The sequence below is a fragment of the Boleophthalmus pectinirostris genome, unplaced genomic scaffold (genome assembly GCF_026225935.1).
Source record: "Boleophthalmus pectinirostris isolate CB_2022bp ecotype Guang Dong unplaced genomic scaffold, ASM2622593v1 HiC_scaffold_6, whole genome shotgun sequence".
Taxonomy (NCBI): Eukaryota; Metazoa; Chordata; class Actinopteri; order Gobiiformes; family Gobiidae; genus Boleophthalmus; species Boleophthalmus pectinirostris.
Window position 1 is genome coordinate 34,920,112 of NW_026571447.1, and position 21,262 is coordinate 34,941,373.

At 38.2% G+C, this 21,262-nt stretch overlaps 2 protein-coding genes across 2 annotated transcripts; both read right to left on the minus strand.

Annotated features, from left to right (window-relative positions):
- Positions 1-377: 377 nt before the first annotated feature.
- Positions 378-8,130, minus strand: LOC129411818 (uncharacterized). Its single transcript, XM_055163914.1, has 7 exons — positions 8,071-8,130; positions 3,752-4,108; positions 2,519-2,752; positions 2,333-2,431; positions 1,092-1,181; positions 987-1,021; positions 378-449 (listed from the first exon to the last, which is right to left on the minus strand). Exons 1-7 carry the CDS (start codon positions 8,120-8,122, stop codon positions 378-380), a joined length of 939 nt encoding a protein of 312 aa, XP_055019889.1. The 5' UTR covers positions 8,123-8,130.
- A 1,722-nt stretch (positions 8,131-9,852) lies between these two features.
- Positions 9,853-20,663, minus strand: LOC129411877 (uncharacterized). Its single transcript, XM_055164117.1, has 6 exons — positions 20,613-20,663; positions 18,214-18,561; positions 13,647-13,922; positions 11,999-12,088; positions 11,897-11,931; positions 9,853-10,021 (listed from the first exon to the last, which is right to left on the minus strand). Exons 1-6 carry the CDS (start codon positions 20,659-20,661, stop codon positions 10,004-10,006), a joined length of 816 nt encoding a protein of 271 aa, XP_055020092.1. The 5' UTR covers positions 20,662-20,663; the 3' UTR covers positions 9,853-10,003.
- Between the last annotated feature and the right edge of the window lie 599 nt (positions 20,664-21,262).

A 21,262-nucleotide genomic window follows, 5' to 3' on the forward strand; every position in this document is an offset into this window, starting at 1 on the left:
ATCACACAGTTTAAACATTTATTAGTTTCACACGCCTATCAGCTAGTTTAGTCTGGGAGGTTGACGAAAAAAATTACCGGCGACTTTTTTTTTCTTTTCCTTTTTAAAAATTTAAAAAATTATTATTATTATTATTATTATTATTATTATTATTATTATTATTATTATTATTATTATTATTATTATTATTATTACCGGTGACTTTGAGTGTCAAAAAAAAAAAGATCCATTATTATTATTTCTATTAAAAAAGGGTTAATAAATGAACACGTGTTTGAATGATGAGCAAAGCATCTTTATTTGCATTATTTGCTGAAAAAAAAAAGCATGCAACAGATTAAAAGCTGCTGGAGTAAACATATTTTTATAACGTTGACTCAGACCAGGGACTCCTCAACCCTAGTGTTCAGATTTTTATTTTTCCCAACTTGTCTGGTCCTCTTAGACACCTGGGGGGGAAAAATAAATAAATAACACAAATTATTATTATTATTATTATTATTATTATTATTATTATTATTAATTATAATAATAATAATAATAATAATAATAATAATAATAATAATAATAATAATAATTGTTCTCATGTGGGTTTTACAAAAATGACATTAACAACAAATTTGCTCACAAAAAAATAATAATACAAAATGTATAAAACAGTATGTTATGATTGGCAAGACATACAAAATGACCATAGATATGTATTAGCCAAAAAAAAAGTAAACAAAAGAGACAACAACAGGGATATACTTATATCGTGCTTTAGAATAGTTTTGAATTAACACCAAGTTTAGTATTTAGCAAAGTAAAATCTCAGTTGGTGGGTTTGACATTAACTGGAAATTCTAACTGGAAATTTGTTTGTTAATATGTGCATTGTGTCACCATGGTAACTGCTGAACATTCCTCCATAGACTTGGGTTATATGCAGTAAACCCCCCAGTGTGAAACAAAAAAGTGTTCTGTTTTATGGGGACTTTCCTCACCTGGCGGTAGTTCAGAGAACGGTAGCAGGCGTGCACTGTACAGAGGGACGTATTAGACACAGAAAAGTTGTATAAATGTGACTTAATGTTAAATCTCAGTCTGACCTCTAAAAAGTATCACTGTGATGACAGAAACCATCAGTAGCTCCACTGAACGCATCAGCAGCATCAGCACAGTTACAACAGGGTGAGGGTCTGTGGAGAGAGAAGAGCAAGAATGAAATTTAGTGTTCTGCCTCAGTTGATAAAAATAAATAAATAAATAGTTTTGACTTTATCTGTTTTGTCTACTGCAGCTACCATAGCTGCCATATTGTTTTAGGCTTTTCAACTGCCAGTGTCAACTGTCAGTGTCTTCTGCCAGTGTTTTTGTTTTAGCTGTTCTTGTCAGTTTTTTATTCCTGTGAACTGTTTTTGGGCCTATAGAAATATCTGTCTGTGAGTATTGTAACACCATAACATACTAACTCACTCTATGAGGCACTTTGAATTGTTTTATTTTTGAGATCCCTGATAAAATGTAATATGCTAGTAGCGTTAGCCTTTCTAAGGAGATTTCTATTGATGTTAGCATGATGCTAATTGGCTGTTGTATAGATGTTTTTTGTGATGTTGTTGATATTGTTGTATATATTTTGAATTGTTGAGTTGCCCTATGTTGTTTTATATAGCTCTGATTATTCTTTGTTTGTTGAAATGTGAAGATAAAATTGTAATATGGATTTATTTTTTGTATGTTACAGTTTTACAGTCAACCTTCAGTAAATATCCAAAACAGCAAGAGGCTTCCTGGGTGCTTATTGAGAATACTGTTCGCTATCTGTAAAGCTAGTTCCGAAACGCTAGTGGAGGCAGAATATTTAGATATAAACACTTCTTCAACTGTAGCAGTGTTTAATCACTGTTGACAGAAAACACAAGTTAAAAATACACCAAACTGCAAAATAAGTTTGCACAAAATGACTAGCCAAAAGTATTGTTGTTATTATAATGTCATTTACACAGTTTAGTGGTAAAAAGTTGAGCTGGACTCTCTTTAAAAGAACTGTATGTAACATGTACTGATCCTGGGATTGTGCTGCAACCTGCACATAGGACACATAAAAGTATTTCTCATTCTCAGTATACGGACAGCATATACTGCAGCAGCAGAGGCACTGATTGGCTGGAGGTGTTGGCGTTAGACAGTGAGGATTCAGATCAGAGACAGTCTCTTTAACATTTTAAACAAATGGATTTCAACATTAAAACTGGCAACTCGAATAAGAGAGTGAGGCTCATTCTGCTTCATGATTGATTCATCATCTTGAAAACCAAAATACTAAATTGTAACATGATCAACTTACTTCTTCCAGGACCATTAGAGTCGAAGAGGTTACCCTGTGATTCTTCAGGTTCGTTCTCAGTCTGGACTTGAGTCTGGTTCCCCTGGGCATCTCCGTTTGCTCAGATTCACAAAGAGTAAAATTTTGTAGTTTAATATTTGCATTAACATGAAAACTGTAACATTTTAGTTTCGTCTTGGTCCTTACCTGCAAAGACATAGACCTGGTTGCGATTCAGGTCTGTCACTTCACAGCTCAGATTCGGACTTGAAGGACTCACAGGGTACACCCTGGCCGAGCACTGAGAAGTCACAAACGTGAGCTGGTTATGATCCGAGCCCTGGACCCGCCATTTAACCAGGTGTCCGCAATTTTTTTGCCCATCGTACGGTGTGAAATCACAGGTCAGGGTTTTGGACGACATTAAACCTTTATCTGAAACTGAGAAGTGCGAAAAGTAAGAACCATAGATATTATTACTTATTTATATATTTGTTTTTCCCATATGGGTGAAACTGGCTGAGGTAAACTTCAATAATGCCATCCTTTAAAGGTCTTTTATTACACAAAATTGACTATTGTGAGCTTTTAGTCATGTTATAAACCATCAACCTTATTAGTATTAATTGCTAAAACATAAATCACTTCTTTCTCTTGTTGAAGATTTTAATTTCTTTCAGTTTTGTTGTTGATGCTCGTCTCTGCTCTCACCTAACTGAAAGGAGGGAGGGAGGGCTGGACTAGTTCCTGTGAGAGGGCAAAAAAAAAAGTAGATTTAGCCTAATACACCCTCTTAAAAGCTCTCGTAGTCAGCCAGACACGGGGAGAAACATGCAAACTCCACAAAGAAAGTGTAATATTATGTGCAGTAATGTGCTCTAGGTCTAAATATAGATCTATGCTCATTTCAGTTTTCTTTGCCTGCAAGAAATGGGTGAGGAAGTCCCAGCCACAGAGGAGACACAGGGAGGAGAGGAGAGAGGAGCAGACGGTGAATGGGACAATCTTTCCTCAGGCTCTGGCACTCTCCGAAGTGACCATATAGTGAGGACTATACTAAGGATTTATTTTTTATTTTTTATTCTATGATTTTTAATTCAAAGTCAGACCAATGCATTTGCTGTCATAAACATGTTTGAACTTATGTTTTATTAGTTTTAATGTCATATTCAGAATGATTCAATATGTCATGTTTTGCTGTGGTGCTGTTGGACTCACACAAACTCCTCACTGTGAGACAAAAACAGTTTGATTATTTTATCGGGGGTGTGCCTCTTGAACACTCACTTATGTTTCCTCTCTGCTTTCCTTCCCTTGTCTCCTCTAAACTTTGGGACATTTAATATGACACATTTGATTGACAGCTGAAAAATGGAGGATCGAGGACAGGAATCAAGGAGAAGGAACCAAGAAAAGAGAATTGAAATGGCAAATACTCACAAGTGACCACAGACAGGAAGAAGTGTTGTGTTTGGTTGACCTCAGAGCTAAGTTTTGTTTGGTTGACCTCAGAGCTGACTTGTGTTTGGTTGAGCTGGGTGCAGGTGTACACTCCGGCGTCCCATTTTGTCAGGTGCTGGATCTGCAGCTCACAGGACTTAAATTCTTCAAAATGTCTGATTACTTGGGTCACCACAACTGGAGGACGGATCGATAACCTCCTGGTCCGGACTTTTGATGCGAGGACAACAGAGTTGTGGTCGTCCTCAACATTCCAAGTGCAGTGGGTCAGAGACGCATTTCCACACTGCAGGGTCACATTGTCCCCATGTTTGACCACAAAAAAACGCTGCTCTTCTGTAAAGCACACAGAGCTCAAGATCACACACCTCTTTTATACAGGCTATAAATACAATAGGAGCACAAACATAAAATCTTATTGTGGACGTCCGGGTGAACATGGCTTGCGAGAGGACGTGTTTTCGCTGTGCTCCCGCACCCACCCTAACTTGATTAAGATGTAATACGCGTGACTACCAATATCAGCAATACGGATACAAACTAAGTACTTTCTAACACTTTTATTGGAGTTTTTTTTTTTTTTTTTTTTGGACGCTGAACTATGTCGAGACCAATGAAAATTCAAACAAAAAAGCTGACGACTGCTAATGCTGGCACTAACCAAAAAGATAAAATCTCCGCCAGGCTTAATAACCACGATCAGTGTTGGGGAGTAACAGATTACATGTACCGGAGTTAAGTAATCAGAGTACAAATTATGAGTAACTGTATTCAGTTACTGTTTCAGTGAGTGGTAATTGGATTACAGTTACTTTGTTGAAATAAATGGATTACACAGAGGTATTTTCCTGTTTTCATATTTTGGACTAAACCAGGACTAAACCAGTACTAAAACCAGGACTAAACCAGGACTAAAACCAGGACTAAACCAGGACTAAAACCAGAACTAAACCAGGACTAAACCAGGACTAAAACCAGAACTAAACCAGGACTAAACCAGGACTAAACCAGGACTAAACCAGGACTAAAACCAGGACTAAACCAGGACTAAAACCAGAACTAAACCAGGACTAAACCAGGACTAAAACCAGGACTAAACCAGGACTAAAATTAGGACTAAACCAGGACTAAACCAGGACTAAAACCAGAACTAAACCAGGACTAAACCAGGACTAAAACCAGGACTAAACCAGGACTAAACCAGGACTAAACCAGGACTAAACCAGGACTAAAACCAGGACTAAACCAGACTAAACCAGACTAAACCAGGACTAAAACCAGGACTAAAACCAGGACTAAACCAGGACTAAACCAGGACTAAACCAGGACTAAAACCAGGACTAAACCAGGGACTAAAACCAGGACTAAACCAGGACTAAAATCAGGACTAAACAGGACTAAACCAGGACTAAACCAGGACTAAAATCAGGACTAAACCAGTACTAAAACCAGGACTAAACCAGTACTAAAACCAGGACTAAACCAGGACTAAAATCAGGACTAAACCAGGACTAAACCAGTACTAAAATCAGGACTAAACCCAGGACTAAACCAGGACTAAAACCAGGACTAAACCAGGACTAAAATCTGGACTAAACCAGGACTAAAACCAGGACTAAAATCAGGACTAAATCAGGACTAAAAGCAGGTCTAAAACCAGGATAAAACCAGGACTAAACAGGACTAAAACCAGGACTAAACCAGGACTAAAACCAGACTAAACCAGGACTAAAACCAGGACTAAACCAGGACTAAAACCAGGACTAAAACCAGGACTAAACCAGGACTAAACCAGGACTAAAACCAGGACTAAACCAGGACTAAACCAGGACTAAAACCAGGACTAAAATCAGGACTAAACCAGGACTAAAACCAGGACTAAACCAGGACTAAAACCAGGACTAAAACCAGGACTAAAATCAGGACTAAACCAGGACTAAAACCAGGACTAAACCAGGACTAAAATCAGGACTAAAACCAGACTAAACCAGTACTAAACCAAACTAAACCAGGACTAAAAACTAACCAGGACTAAACCAGGACTAAAACCAGGACTCAGGACTAAACCAGGACTAAAACCAACTAAACCAGGACTAAACCAGGACTAAAACCAGGACTAAACCAGGACTAAAATCAGGACTAAACCAGTACTAAAACCAGGACTAAACCAGTACTAAACCAGTACTAAAACCAGGACTAAACCAGGACTAAAATCAGGACTAAACCAGGACTAAACCAGTACTAAAATCAGGACTAAACCCAGGACTAAACCAGGACTAAAACCAGGACTAAACCAGGACTAAAATCTGGACTAAACCAGGACTAAAACCAGGACTAAAATCAGGACTAAATCAGGACTAAAAGCAGGTCTAAACTAAAAACCAGGACTAAACCAGGACTAAAACCAGGACTAAACCAGGACTAAAACCAGAAACCAGACTAAAACCAGGATAAAACCAGGACTAAACCAGGACTAAAACCAGGACTAAACCAGGACTAAAACCAGAACTAAACCAGGACTAAACCAGGACTAAAACCAGGACTAAAATTAGGACTAAACCAGGACTAAACCAGTACTAAAACCAGGACTAAAACCAGGACTAAACCAGGACTAAAACCAGGACTAAACCAGTACTAAAATCAGGACTAAACCAGGACTAAAACCAGGACTAAACCAGGACTAAAATCAGGACTAAACCAGACTAAATCAGGACTAAACAGGACAGGACTAAACCAGTACTAAACCAGTACTAAAACCAGGACTAAACCAGGACTAAACCAGTACTAAAATCAGACTAAACCAGGACTAAACCAGGACTAAACCAGGACTAAAACCAGGACTAAACCAGGACTAAAATCTGGACTAAACCAGGACTAAAACCAGGACTAAAATCAGGACTAAATCAGGACTAAAAGCAGGTCTAAAACCAGGATAAAACCAGGACTAAACCAAGACAAACAAAAAAAAACAGGACTAAACCAAGACTAAACCAGGACTAAATCCAGGACTAAAACCAGGCCAATATCAAGTAATCCAAAGTATTCAGATTACGTTACTCACTTTAAGTAATTTAATGGATTACGTTACAAACTACATTTTGGGGTGTGTAATCTGTAATCTGTAGGGGAATACATTTTAAAAGTCACCTTCCCGAGTTTCGGATGCAGAAGACAGCGTTACGGAGCTGGCGAGGAGACTGGCTGATGCCGAAAAGAGAATCGCTTCTATGGCCAGAGGTTTGGATGACATGGAGAACAGAAGCAGGCGAGACAACATCCGCATTATCAACCTGAAAGAGGGTACGGAGAGGACGAGCCCGCTACAGTTTTTCGAAGCCTGGCTCCCTTCACTTCTCGGCTTTGACAAGAGCCCCGGTGCCGGAGCTGTGACGCGCATTAAGATGGATCGCGCACATCGGGGCTCCGGCAGACAAGGTACACATCCTCAGCCTGTTATCATCAAGCTTCACAACTCTAGAGGCAAGCAGAGGATTATGGCAGCAGTGAGAGCGGCACCAGAGCTGAAACATGACAGGCAGCGGATCTTTATCCACAGGATCTATCGTTAGCAGTGCGCGAGAGGAGACGGGGTTTTAATGACGCGTGCCGCGCTCTTATTACTCCGCCAAGGAGGTTATGTTTTGCCGGCGTTTGTCTGTTTGTTTGTTTGTTTGTTTGATTGTTAGCAACATAACTCAAAAAGTTATGGACTTGGAAATGTGAAATGGAAGAACTGATTTCATTTTGGGGGTGATCCGGAAGAAATCCTGGATTCTGGATCACTTTGAAATTTTAGTTAACATTGTGGTAAATGGGGCCAAAAATTTTGTTTCTCAATATCTCGATTAATTATTGACCAAACCCCATGAAATTTGACTCAGGGATGGACAATGGGATCCTCTTTCATATTCCAAATTGAAAGATACGAGACAAATATTTATGGAAAACACAATTAATATGAGGGGGACTGTAGTCCTTGGTGGAGGTCTGCGCTCTCTGAGCGCTTTTCTAGTTTAAGTTGACATAAATGTGCACAATTTGCCCAATATCACAAAAAATGCAAAATTAAGAGGTTTTTGGCAAATGAAAACTGTTTCCATGGAGACAAGCATGGAACCCTCTGATAAAGTTACTTAGTAGAGTTTTAATAAAAAATCTTACACAGATACTACTGCTATGATATGACATATTGGTCATATAAAATAATTAAAAATAATATAAAATAAATAATCTAAAAGTCATTAACAAAGATACAGTCAGTTCATACAGATTTACTTTCACAGTGTAGCAGGACTCACCAGAGATGTGCAGCATGAGAGAGAGCAGAAGCAGAGAGCAGACAGCGGACATTTTGTCTTCTCTGCAGTGACTGGAGAAGTGAAGCCTCATACACTGATAAAATACTCCTTTTCCTTTAAATGTATCTATCTATATATGTATCTATAACTCATATCAGAAATCTTCAGGAGGAAACACACAAACGGAACTGCACGAGCTCGAGGCATGTCCCATTGGTTAATCTTGATTTATGTGGTTTTGGTCAAGTGTTGATTTATTTATTTATCTATTAATATTATTATTCAATTCATTTTATTTTATTTTTTTGTTTTAAATTTAAAAAGAACACAGCAGCAACAACAATCTTTTCCACTGGTTTCAAAGGTCCATGTTATGGTCAGATTAGACATTTTTATATTTAAAGGTCATTTAATGCCAAAATTGACTCACATTGACTCACTGATTCTCTTGTGAGTCAAAAAACAAACCCAGAGTTGTGTTTTGTTTCATTCACACATGTTTGAGTGATCCTGCATTATTAGTCTGTCTACATCTCCAGTGCTCAAAATGCTCTGTTCCACTTGATGATGTCATGTACACTGTCAAATCTAACACTAGGGTTCACTTGCATTCAGCTCGTTTACTTTACTCACAGCTACAGATTTGTGAATCTTAATGATTGTGGTAAAGTAACAGTTACTTTCAGTGAGAAAAAAGCACATTATTTGTCAAGTAAACTAAGGTCGACTTGAATGAGACGAGTAACTTCAACAGTGACGTGTTGTTGCCAAGAGTCCAGCCCTTCTTTTGCTTCCTCCCTGTTTTTCCCACAGCCGCCACTCATTCCCTGATCCTCCCACAGCATCTCTATATCCTCCCTCTGTTCATTCACTCTCTGTATCAGGGGTACTCAACTATAAACTCAAAAGGTCCACTTGTAATAAAACGTAATAAATCCAAATGGAACATTTGAACTATGCCCAAAGTATTGTTTCTGTCCGATTCACACTGACTCTGTCCGAATCAGTGTGAAAAGTGACATTTTTTCTGTGCCACCAGCACAAAAGGTGTGAGAGAAGGTGTAGGCACTGTAGTGAGTGGACCCATAACTCCTGTACCACCGTCACTTGGCTCTACTGTGCATGTCTCCTGCAGAAAGAGCCTCTGTTCTGTCTGTATCATGTCAGTTGATCACACCAAAACTTTTTGAAGACATTTTGTCTTCTCTGCAGTGACTGGAGAAGTGAAACCTCATACACTGATAAAATACTATATATATATATATATATATATATATATATATATATATATATATATATATATATATATATATATATATATATATATATATATATATATATATATAGCTTTCGACCTCAATAAACATGTCTAGTTGACAAATTGTATTTCTCCTTTACCACAGTATGATATTAAACAGCTCTACTTTACATTTATATTTATTCAATTACAGGTGCTCAAAAATATTGAGAAAAACAGCCATTCTGACTGTGAGTTTGGTTGCCTCTCCACAGATTTGACCTGTAATTTGGTCTGGTTTGGTCTCCATGAAGATAGAAAGCTTTAATACCATACTGTGGGACATTCCAGACAAAGCAATAACACCTCCATGGCACACAATAACTATAGTGACACATTCTGTATAATTCAGATGTGCTTTGTTGAGGTACTGGGAGGGGGAGCTGGAGGGAAAGGGCCTATTGGAAATTTACAGTTTTTGAAAGAAATATTTAAACGTATGATCCGCACAAACAAGAATGAAAAAAAAAAACAAAACTATAACGTAGATTTGGAAAAATACAGTGAAGCTTCTTTATTTGCATTCGGAAACAAAGTCAAAGTCAAAAGAGTGAATATATTTTATCTCCTGTAGATGAAGTGCACTCGGACCGCAGACCTCTCAATCCTGGTGCTCGGGCTTTTATTTTGAAAACCTCAGATGTTCTCATAAACCTGGAGAGAAAATACAGGAATTTTATGCTTCGTATGTTTTTTGAACAAAATCTGTCTTTCCCCAGAACAGATGCATTGTAAGCAGCTCTTGAAGTCAAAATAAGTCCACTGTGTAGACTTAGACTTAGACTTATAGAGACTTTATTGATCCACAAGGGAAATTACTTGGACACAGTATCTCACACATCACATTATATTACACTCTTTGCATCTAATGATAAAGTGTTTTATTGTCTGATAACCAGGAAGTGTGTATTAGCATGCTAGTTGACATGCTTTATTGTCACCGCAAAACTCTGGTCTCTGGAAATTGTTATATATTGCCACAAGCTCTTGTGCTGTACTGTGTCTTGTAGGGCTGGTATCATTAAGAAGTTGCCAATACATATGTCGACACATAGGCCACGATACGATACATATCTCAGTGCAGTGCACTTTCGATTCGATACAATATATTTCAAATCGATTCAATATGGTTGAATAAAAAATAATGGCTAAATCATGGCTGTGATACTAAAAACCTTAAAACCACTTCTTGTGCTGTTCATATGAAAAAATGCCCATTTTAATCATCAAAACAGTGAATATGTTAAATGTGTCGCATAAAAGAGTTTCCGTCCACTAAACAAGCAACAAAACTGTAGCTCTGTAACAAAATAATTTAGTACAGACATGTCAAACGCAGGCCCGCAAGATCATGCCAAATATGTGTTAGAGCTGACCTGCCGGCTACAGATACAGGCTATAGAGCAGGGGCCTCCAACCTTTTTCCTCCTGTGAGCTACTTTTGGTAAAATGAAAATGCAAGAGAGCTACTAGTTTTAGTGGTCGCCAGAAATGTTGTAAATATAAGAGCCATGGTGAGCTGAAGATGAGGTACAGTTATATGTCTATAAAACATAACTCATTATCCAGTTATCAGAGCACAAAATTAGGCGTCAAAATTATTCATTTACAAAGGAAATATGTATTTATTCTATCAAATTTGAGCTTTTTATATTATTCAGCACAATATGTATAATTCAGAAATCCCTTGGCGAGCTACTTGGAAGGAGGTGGAGAGCTCCTGGTAGCTCCTGAGCTACAGGTTGGAGATCTCTCCTATAGAGACATTATTTATTTAAAATGTTGTTATTATTTTATATTCTGTTTGTTCTGGATTCAATGTTTAAGCAAAACTATTATTAAACATTTATTTTAATAAGAAAAGATTTAACATTACAGATCTCAAAAGAAGAGAAAACATGCAGATGTTGTTGAAATTTTTCAATAGAGACTTAGTCCCAGTTTTTAATTTTGGCCTCTGTGAATTAGAGTTTGACACCCCTGATTTAGTAAAATATACCAAAAAAGACTCTTGGAGATAAATCGATACAGCAGCCCACGATATCAATAATGTGATAGCATCACATTTAAAGATATGATATGTTGATATTTCGATACCTTTGCACACCCTTAGAGTCTTGTGTGCATTCTTTTTGCTAATGTACTTCTGCAGACATTTTACACTGGTGCATTAAAGGTCAGGGGTTATTACACAAAATAGATTTTTATGAGCTTTAAGCCATGTTAAAATGTTGTTACCTCATCACAAACACACTGGGTTCTGGGCACTGGGTACATGCGATTACAAAAGATGAGGCGCTAAATTCAAGATGATTCCAAACAGCACGTACGTGCAGTCTTCATTTTACCACTGATCACATTTACTTCAGTGGGTTTGATCACAGTCAGTTTTAATAGATCCATGTTCGGTGAGCCCAGTGTCGCTAACTACACCGGAAGTTGTCATCACATGTTTCCAAACGTCTTCCTGGTTTGTGACACAGACTCTGTTGAGTTTCTTTTTTGTAAGACTATTTTTTATTTCCTCACCTGGTGGTTGTCAGCAGAACTGCAGCGGGCGTGCACTGTACAGAGGGACAGCGTTAGACACAGAAAAGTTGTACAAATGTGACTTAATGTTAAAGTCCTGACCTCTGAGCAGTGTCACCATGGTGACAAAAACCATCAGTAGCTCCACTGAGCGTATCAGCAGCATCAGAACAATTACAACAGAGAGAGGGTCTGTGGAGAGAAAGAAACATATTAAACCCTACACTATAATGAAAAACAACTGAATTTGTTGCCGACATGCTGTAATTTTTAAAGGTGCACTATGTAACTTTTCTAATGGAGTGTCTGCCACCTACTTGTCTCATGAATATGTCCCACACTATGGCATTAAACTTATACATCTTTCATTTCCCAAACGGTGGTATAGGACCCTCTGCATTTTGAGTATTTTTATTTAATTTTTAATTTAAAGAAACTGTATTCATGTTTTCATCCTCCTTTGAGTTAATATTAGCATGCTAGTTATTGTTCACAGAGGTGGGATGAAGTCGCTGTTTTTGCAAGTCTCAGATAAGTCTCGAGTCTTTGACCCCAAGTCCGAGTCGAGTCCCAAGTCAAAGACAGGCAAGTCCAAGTCGAATCTCGAGTCACTGGCCCATAAGTCCAAGTCAAGTCCAAGTCATCTGTTTTGAGTTTCAAGTCATTTCAAGTCTTTAAACCAAAGCTCCAAATATACCTTAGATTTTTGCGGTTTATATGACTTTAAAAAAAAAAAGAAATTTCTTAAAAAGTCATGGTATATTTATAAATGAGTATTTATATAAAAGTTGTAGAAATGCAAATGTTTCCTTTTTAAATGACTTGACAAGATCTTAGTGTGAATCATTACGACCAGAACAGAATGAATTCAGATTTAAAAGTGCTTAATATCAGATATTTTGTCATGTAGTCTGCACTGAAATGGAAAGATGAAGTTGTTTGTAGTTCCCTCAGTTTTACTGCGTTGTACTGTATTGTACTGCATATTACTGTAGTACATTTGAGGATACCACATCACAGTACTTCAGTTACATTCAAAGTATCAAACAGAAGTGGATGTACATGTTCCAGTTTGTTCCTTTAAAATTAAGCACTGCATTTATCAACTGCAAAGAGAAAAGTATTTTCTAAAAACATATATGTTTTTAGGAGAAGCATCAAGTCTTCTCAATTCACAGGGCTCAAGTCCGAGTCAAGTCCCAAGTCACTGACCTTCAAGTAAAAGTCAAGTCCAAAGTCTTTGTCTATTTTATCAAGTCAAGTCTCAAGTCCTAAAAATAGTGACTTAAATCTGACTGGAGTCCAAGTCACGACTTACAAGTTCCCGCCTCTGGTTGTTAGTATGACCATTGTCACGGCCTGATTTGGTACTCTCCACCTTTTTAATTTAACTCATCAAACTCTTAAAGCTGTTCATTTTGTGTTCTGTCTGTTGAAGTCACACTAATGGTTATTTACAGTTAAAATACAGAGTTTGATTGAACAAATCATAAAAAATTTAATTTGTTAAAAGTAGTGAAAAGTTGTACCAAAGTATATGGGCATGTACAGTCTGAAAAACGGGGACAACTCAGGTAAGGTTCAGGCAGTGATAATGATTGTCATGGTAATGCTAATCATAATCCTGGTCAGATTGTCTTAAAATAAAGATCAGATTAAAGTTTTATTTCAGTAACAGAGCTTCAGACAGAGAAGTGCTTCAGTTAGCTTCAAGCATCAATAATAATCTATATATGAAAACTGTATTCACCTTTGGCCTGGTTTCTTTCCGGTTCTTCTGGACTGGCCCCAAAGATGTAGACTTGGTTGTGATTAAGGTCTGTCACTTCACAGCTCACACTTGGACTTGAAGGACCAGGGGTGAATGTCAGCGAAGCTGAGCATGTTGAAGTCTGGAACTTGAACCGGCTCTGGTTCTGGTTCTGATCCGAACCCTGGACCAGCAACCTCACGGTGAAAGTGCAGTAATCACCTTCATCATGCGATTTGACCTTACATCCCCAGGAGTTTGAACTATAGTTTAAAACTGAGAAGATTTAAAGGTTAGGGACATAATATGGAGGTTTTTGTCATTATATGGGTGAAAGTATAAAGGTCCTTACACAAACTGACTCTTGTGAGCTTCAAGCCATGTTATAATGCTGTTACCTCAGAACAACATACCCAGAATTGTTTTGTTTCATTCACATATGTTTCATTTTTATTATCCTGTCTACATCTCCAAAGCTCAAAATGCAGGTATGTTTGTGATGAAGAAGCAGCATTATGACATAGATAAATAAAATAGTGCATGATGGGCCCTACATGATGCACTATCCTATTAAGAAAGTGAATTTAGCTATTTCTTATATATTTTATTTATTTATATTATATGTCTAAAATATATTTCTGTAGAAGTTTGTAGCTTTTAGTATGTAAAGTAAACATAAAAAACTCATAAACCCACTGTCTATATCAGGGGTCTCCAGACTTTTTCCTCTGGTGAGCTACTTTCATGAAATGAAAATGTCAAAGAGCCAAGCAAACATATTTTAGCAGTTGCAAAAAACTGAAAAAGTAGAAGAGCTATGGCAAGTTTTAGACAAGGTACAGTCACATGTCTATTAAACATAAACCATTACCCATAGTGCACAAGTTAGACATCAAAATGGCACATTTACAATGGAAACAAGCGCAATCAGAGATATCAACCTGGTCCCCATGAGGCATCAGTGGGGTCAGTTCATCACCACAGAAGCAGTTTATGAGGAGTCCAGCCCATATTATATGATCGTTATATCCACAATGTAATGTGTGTATCTGTACAGGCCCAAGAACATTTGTGTGACACTGGTCACACATGACAATGTCTGTGTTTACTAGTGTGTAACCAAAATGTCATTTTTCATGAGTTGTGTGTATGTTAGTTGTGTGACTGTAGATCAGTGTGTTGTGTATCACCAGAAAAACAAGAAATGCAATTTAATTATGTTCCAATTAGAATTTTAACGGCTACACTAAAAGAGAAAGGAACTGTAATAATTAGTGATTATCTCGAAAACGATTAATATTTGACTATACAAATGCATAGAATTATAAATAGATAATAATTTTTCTGAGATTTTCAGACCACTCTCTTTGCTCTAGCTCGATCCTTCGCAGAGTTATGACCAAAAACACATATTTGACCTTGGTTACCATGACCTTCAAGTGACCTTGACCGGTTTCAACCTGTAACATCCAGTGTACCCCGGTTATATGTGTGTCAACTTGTGTGATGATTGGGTGAATATTTTAGGCCATAGATGGTTCAGAAATTGTCGAAATTGCCTGTCCTTTGTAATGGCATGATCTCAAATGACCTCGGATCATTGCCAAACTTTTTTTGTGGTATCAGGCACGGGGCTTGACTCACATACCAAATTTGGTGACAATCGGTCCATAAATGGCGGACTTATTGCGAGTGGACATACACACACAACACAGACACAGACACAAACACAGACACACAGACACACACAGACACACAGGGCGAATATAAAACCTGGTCAACCCTTCGGGGACCAGGTAATAAATCCGATTTTAGTTATTAAGCACAATACATTTAAGTCAGGAATCTCCCTTCCTCCTTCCAAGTACCTCACCAAGGGGTTTCAGAATTACACCATTGTGCTGAATAACAAACATTTGGTTAATTGTATGCCTTTTACTATTCTAAATGTATCATTTGAAGCCCAACTTTGTGCACTAATAAATGGACAATGGTTTATGTTTTATAGGCATCTAACTGTACCCAAAGGCTCACCCTTGTTCTTATAATAATCTCAATTTCTTACAGCCGCTAAAATGAGTAGCCCTCTGGCATTTTTGTTTTGTAAAGGAAGCTCAGAGGAAAAAGGTTGGAAATCCCTGTTATACAACATTATGTGCAGTGAAAACAACTCCTAAACCAAAACTAACCTTATTTTATTACTTATCTTTTTAAGTCCCTGTGACAGTTAAATATGTATTTTTGGGGTGTTTGAAGCATCTCCCTCTGCCTCTCTGTGGAAAACCAGCGGTGCAGTATGGCCGACACTGACCTGAAGAGGGGTCTCACGGGAAACCCTTGGGAAATTTATTTGGCAGCATTGTATGTGTTTGTAATTGATTATACTGCCTTATTTCCACAAGAAAGAACAAAGAAAAGTGAAGAAAAAAGTCTGTTCCCTCTAAGAGTATTCTCATAAGGGAGCAGCAGGGGGAGCTCTATCGATGAAAGTTCCTTAGTTCTGCTTTAAAGGGCCCACCTCATGCAAAATCAACTTTTCAGAGATTTCTACCTTCTAAGAGTGATGTGTGGGCCTTGTATTTGTCGCCAAAGTGGTTTTTAGATTGATTTGGCTTTTTTTTTTTTTTTTACAAATTACAGTGTATTTCTGCCACCCTCCCACATGACAACGAACTAAAGCTGCTACAACGATGACGCCTATGACATGTTTGACTTGGCAGAAAGAGCTTCACACCCGCCCCTGTCCACCACTCCACCGCCTCTGCCCCACCTCCACCCCACATCGGCTGACAGTTCCCACATGAACACCTAAACAAAAGCGACAGCATAAGCTCATTGTTCTACACTGCAGTGAACACGATATTATAAGTTTATTTACTAGTGTTTATTAATACTTTGCCAATCAGTAATGTTCAGTTGATGTGGACGCGGTGCTTGAGCTTCGTGCACCTCAAAGTCCTCGTCCGATTCCAGGTCCAACACATGTGGCTGAACGCGCTGTATCGCCATGATGAATAAAAGTATATTCCTACCACTATCAGGGTGCACGCCTGTCTCCCCCTCCCTCCCTGAGATGGACGGAGGAAGGGCGGCTCACTCAGAGCCTACGTCACGTTTGGAGGGCGGAGCCTGTGCTTTCTCAGGACGGGCGGGGGGATGAGCAGTAGATGGCCTTTCATAGTTCCTGGTCTGTGACTGACTCCAAGAAATCAGTAAGATTATTGTGTAATGAATGTTCCAAAACCCAAATTGTGCTTGTTTATGTGCAGAAGATACAATGTGAAAAGCGTTATTTAGCATGAGATGGGCCCTTTAACTGGTTTTAAAGGTTGGTAGAGTTAGTAGAGATAAAATTGTGAAAAGGGCGTGTAACATTGTCCATTCTTTCACTTGTGTCAGTCAGAATCTGAGGAACTGCTTATGGTCATTTTCAAGTAGGGCTTTCTGTATTTTATCTTAACAAATTTGAATATGTGCTTTACTGTTGACAGGTGTCAAATTGGTCAATAATTGGGACAGATGAATCTGTGTATCATTCGTTCATTCGTTTTTCAATATAAAACCAAAAATAAGAAAACGAAAAAAACAACAGTTTTCTTCGTTATTTGTCTCCAAAACCAAAATGAAAAAACGGATAACGATTCGTTTTTTCAGTTTTCGATTTTGTGTTTAAATGAAGAATGGAAAAAACGGATAACGGCCATTTCCCGTTTACGTGACTTCAGTGACTGCGATGCCGGACTTTTGCACCGGGTACGGACTGAACTAGGACTGATCCAGGTCCGAGACCAGACCGAGACCAGAGCGGGACTGAGACCGAGACCAGACCGGGACCAGAGCGGGACTGAGACCGGGACCAGACTCCGGGCCTCCACGGGGTCCGAGCCTCAGCTTCGAGCTCCGGCCCTGCCGTGGGCTCTGAGCCTTCGGTCTGGTCCCGGTCTGGTCCTGGTCTTGTCTCGGTCTCGGTCTCAGGCCCGCTCTGGTTCCGGTCTGGTCCCAGTCTCAGTAGCGCTCTGGTCCCGGTCTGGTCCCGGACCTGGTCCATTTGAACCAAAAGCTCTTAGTTCGATTCATTTTCATTGGTGTGAATGCGTCAGTCGGATGCTTTGCACCACCTCGGAACCAGACGCGGTTCTTGAGCGCGGAGGACCAGAGCCGCTCTGTCCCGGTCACAGTCCTGCTCTGGTCTCGGTCTGGTCTTGGACCTGGATCCATCCTGATTCAGTCCATATGCGGTGAGACTGGGACCAGACCGGGACCATTTTCCATTCTTCATTTAAACACAAAATCGAAAACTGAAAAAACGAATCATTATCTGTTTTTTCATTTTGGTTTTGGAGACAAATAACGAAGAAAACTGTTGTTTTTTCGTTTTCTTATTTTTGGTTTTATATTGAAAAACGAATGAACGAATGACACACGGATTCAGATGGGACATGGGTTTGTATAAATCTGCTGAACAGGGGACACAGAGCTCAAAACTGGGACTGTCCCAGGTTAATAAGGACATCTGGACAACATGCAGCTGGCCAATGGTTAAAAACTAAAACGGCTGAATACTCACAGGTGACCATAGACAGGAAGAACTCAGAGCTGGGCAGTGTTTGGTTGAGCTCAGTGCAGGCGTAGACCCCAGTGTCTTCTTCCTCCATTTCTCCAAGCTGCAGACCACACGTCTCTGTCAGGTTCAGTCTGCGGGGGCTAACTATATGATCTATATAATCATCAAAGTATGGAGACATGAACTCGGTGGAAGTTGGTGGGGCAGAGATGGGGGAGTGAGTTTGGTTATCTACAATGATATCGTTCTTATTGTGGGTCCATTTGATGTTGGAGCAGGCCTTTAAAGAGGCATTTCCACAGGGCAGAGTGACCACATCTCCAGATTGGACCACCAACATCTGCTGTCCTTCTGTCAGATGAAACCAAAAGAAAAACAGGGATGAGTGATGCTAAACAAAAAATGAGTTGCTCAAAAACGCTAGCAATTACTAGAAACTTGCAGGTAATCATTTCATTTCATTTATTTATTTGTTTGATCCAGGTACAACAAAATTCAAAAAACAATAACCAATATAGTGATATGTACATGAACATATTTGGGACCAGGTGCTCAAAAGGAGTAGAATGAAGTTTAAAAAACTTACAGTTTATATCACCTTTGGAGTGACTACCTGTCATTATGCAGAAATATACCCAGATATGACCAAAAATATATCCACACGTACATACATACACACATACATACATACATACATACATACATACATACATACATATATACAGGCACACATATACATGTACACACATATGTACATACATACATATATGCATCACAGATATCCAGTACATATACTCAATATAAATGTTTATACACATATGCATAACACACATATACATACATGCAGAAACATATTTTAGTTTATGGTCGTACATACTAATAATAATGTTATCGTAGGCACGAAGTTTATCGTTTATGATCGTACAAAATAAACAGTAATGAGAATGAAAATTTTAAGAATTGGAATTTTGTTTTCGTTTATGGTCGCACAAACTAATAATAGAAATGACGTAGGCACAAAAGTTTATCCTTTATGATCGTACAAAATAAACAGTAATGAGTAATAATCATAATAATCTGTAGCTTTTTTCATCACATTATCAGAAAGTCCATTGCAGATGAATCTGAAAAGATATACCATTTTGTCTTACACACTAAATCCATCAATGCTATATTTGATTAAATATATAAAGGTGCAATATGTAACTTTTCTTGTGGTTTGTCTCCATGGAGATGTTTTTTCTTTGGTTGGTACCACAAGGTATTAACGGTATTATTTTCTGATCTATGTGATAATGTTGTTTTCACAAACAGACCTCGAGTTGTGTTTTGTTTCATTCACATGTTTAACACAAACCCTGTTTATTAGGGGTGTGCAAAAGTATAAAAATATTGATATATCATATCGTTTAATATGAAGATACAGTATCGATATCAAGGGCTGCTGTATCGATATATCTCCAAGAGTATTTTTTGGTATATTGTGTTAAATTATTTTGTTACAGCACCACAGTTTTGTAGTCCGATTTATCATTCACTTTGTACCATCTGGTGCAATAATAGTTTTGTTTCAGGTGTTTTGTGGAGTGGGTAAGACTGTTTTTAGTGGCAGGAGAACTCTGACCATTGACTTGCACTAGTCTAGCACCAGCGACCTCTGCAAATACAAGGACTGGATGGAATATTTAAAAAAGTGTCTCCACATGTCTCCAACACTCTGGATCACTAGGAAATGAGGCCCTGTCTAAAATTCCTAACTGTATCTTTAAAAAAAAAAACAGATTCAGAACCAGGGTTATGGATCGAAGCATTGCTGTGAAAAGAGTTAAATTATGGAATCGTCTTGACAAAGAAATAAAAGAATCGAGTACAATAACCGCATTTAAAAAACACATAAAATCAAAAGCAATGTGGAAATGAGACCCTATGTCCAAAATTCTGAACTGTCCCTTTAAATTATTAAAATCAGGACTAAAACCAGGACTAAACCAGGTCTAAACCAGGACTAAAACCAGGACTAAACCAGGTCTAAACCAGGTTTAAACCAGGACTAAACCAGGTCTAAACCAGGTCTAAACCAGGACTAAACCAGGTCTAAACCAGGTTTAAACCAGGACTAAACCAGGTCTAAACCAGGTCTAAACCAGGTCTAAACCAGGACTAAACCAGGACTAAACTAGGTCTAAACCGGGACTAAAACAGGATTTAACAGGACTAAACCATGTTGTGTGGACCATGTCTCCTCCTTTTCTATCAATAATATTTTTAATTTGGTTCAGTAAAGTCTGGGTTTTTTATTGTCTTTTAGCAGACAAAACTTCTTATGTTATGATTTCCTCGTCTTTGCTTCTCTACAGCAAATCAAGTAATCCAGAAGTTGATTTTGGTGTAGCAGGACTCACCAGAGATGTGCAGCAGAGAGAGCAGAAGCAGAGAGCAGACGGCGGACATTTTGTCTTCTCTGCGGCGACTGGAGAAGTGAGGCCTCACACACTGATAAAAATACTCTTCAAATGTATCTGAACTCAAATCAGACATCGTCAGGAGGAAACAGCCAAACGGAACTGTACAAGCTTGAGTTTCCATTGGTTTATCTTGATTTTAGTGGTTTTGGTGTTGATGTGTTAAATTAAAATGTTTTACAAATATAAAAACAGTGCAATATGGGCCCTTTAAGTATAATTTATTTCAAATAATTTACGCTATTTTCTGATCTGTGTTATAATGTTGTTTCCTCATCACACATCATCACTATTTTTGGAGCAGGGGCCCAGAGTGAACTTCTATGTGTTTTGAGGATTTAACCAGTGGTGTAAAAAGCATCCACTTTTCGGATAGTTATAAAATAGAAACATTGAAAGATCTGGAGAGGAACAGTACAGTGCAGGACTATGTGAATGTTCCTCTAAATCTATTTTAAATCACAGTTTAATCCTTTTGAATCCTTTACAGTTAAAGGTACAGTGTGTAACTTTATGGATGTGGTGCATCACCTGCAAGATTCCATTGAAATTGTAAGTTATAACTATATTTTGGAACATTCTCCATGAAA

Bases quoted from the DNA above. Each gene is read 5' to 3' on its own strand.
- LOC129411877 (XM_055164117.1), bottom strand. From the start codon at position 20,661: ATGTCCGCCGTCTGCTCTCTGCTTCTGCTCTCTCTGCTGCACATCTCT. The intron at 13,923-18,213 runs GTGAGTATTCAG...AAATCTTCTCAG, and splicing joins CTTCCTGTCTATGGTCACCT to TTTTAAACTATAGTTCAAAC. The intron at 11,932-11,998 runs GTCAGGACTTTA...CCCTCTGTACAG, and splicing joins CATGGTGACACTGCTCAGAG to TGCACGCCCGCTGCAGTTCT.
- LOC129411818 (XM_055163914.1), bottom strand. From the start codon at position 8,122: ATGTCCGCTGTCTGCTCTCTGCTTCTGCTCTCTCTCATGCTGCACATC. The intron at 2,432-2,518 runs GTAAGGACCAAG...TGTGAATCTGAG, and splicing joins CCAGGTCTATGTCTTTGCAG to CAAACGGAGATGCCCAGGGG. The intron at 450-986 runs GTGAGGAAAGTC...TTTCCCCCCCAG, and splicing joins GTTCTCTGAACTACCGCCAG to GTGTCTAAGAGGACCAGACA.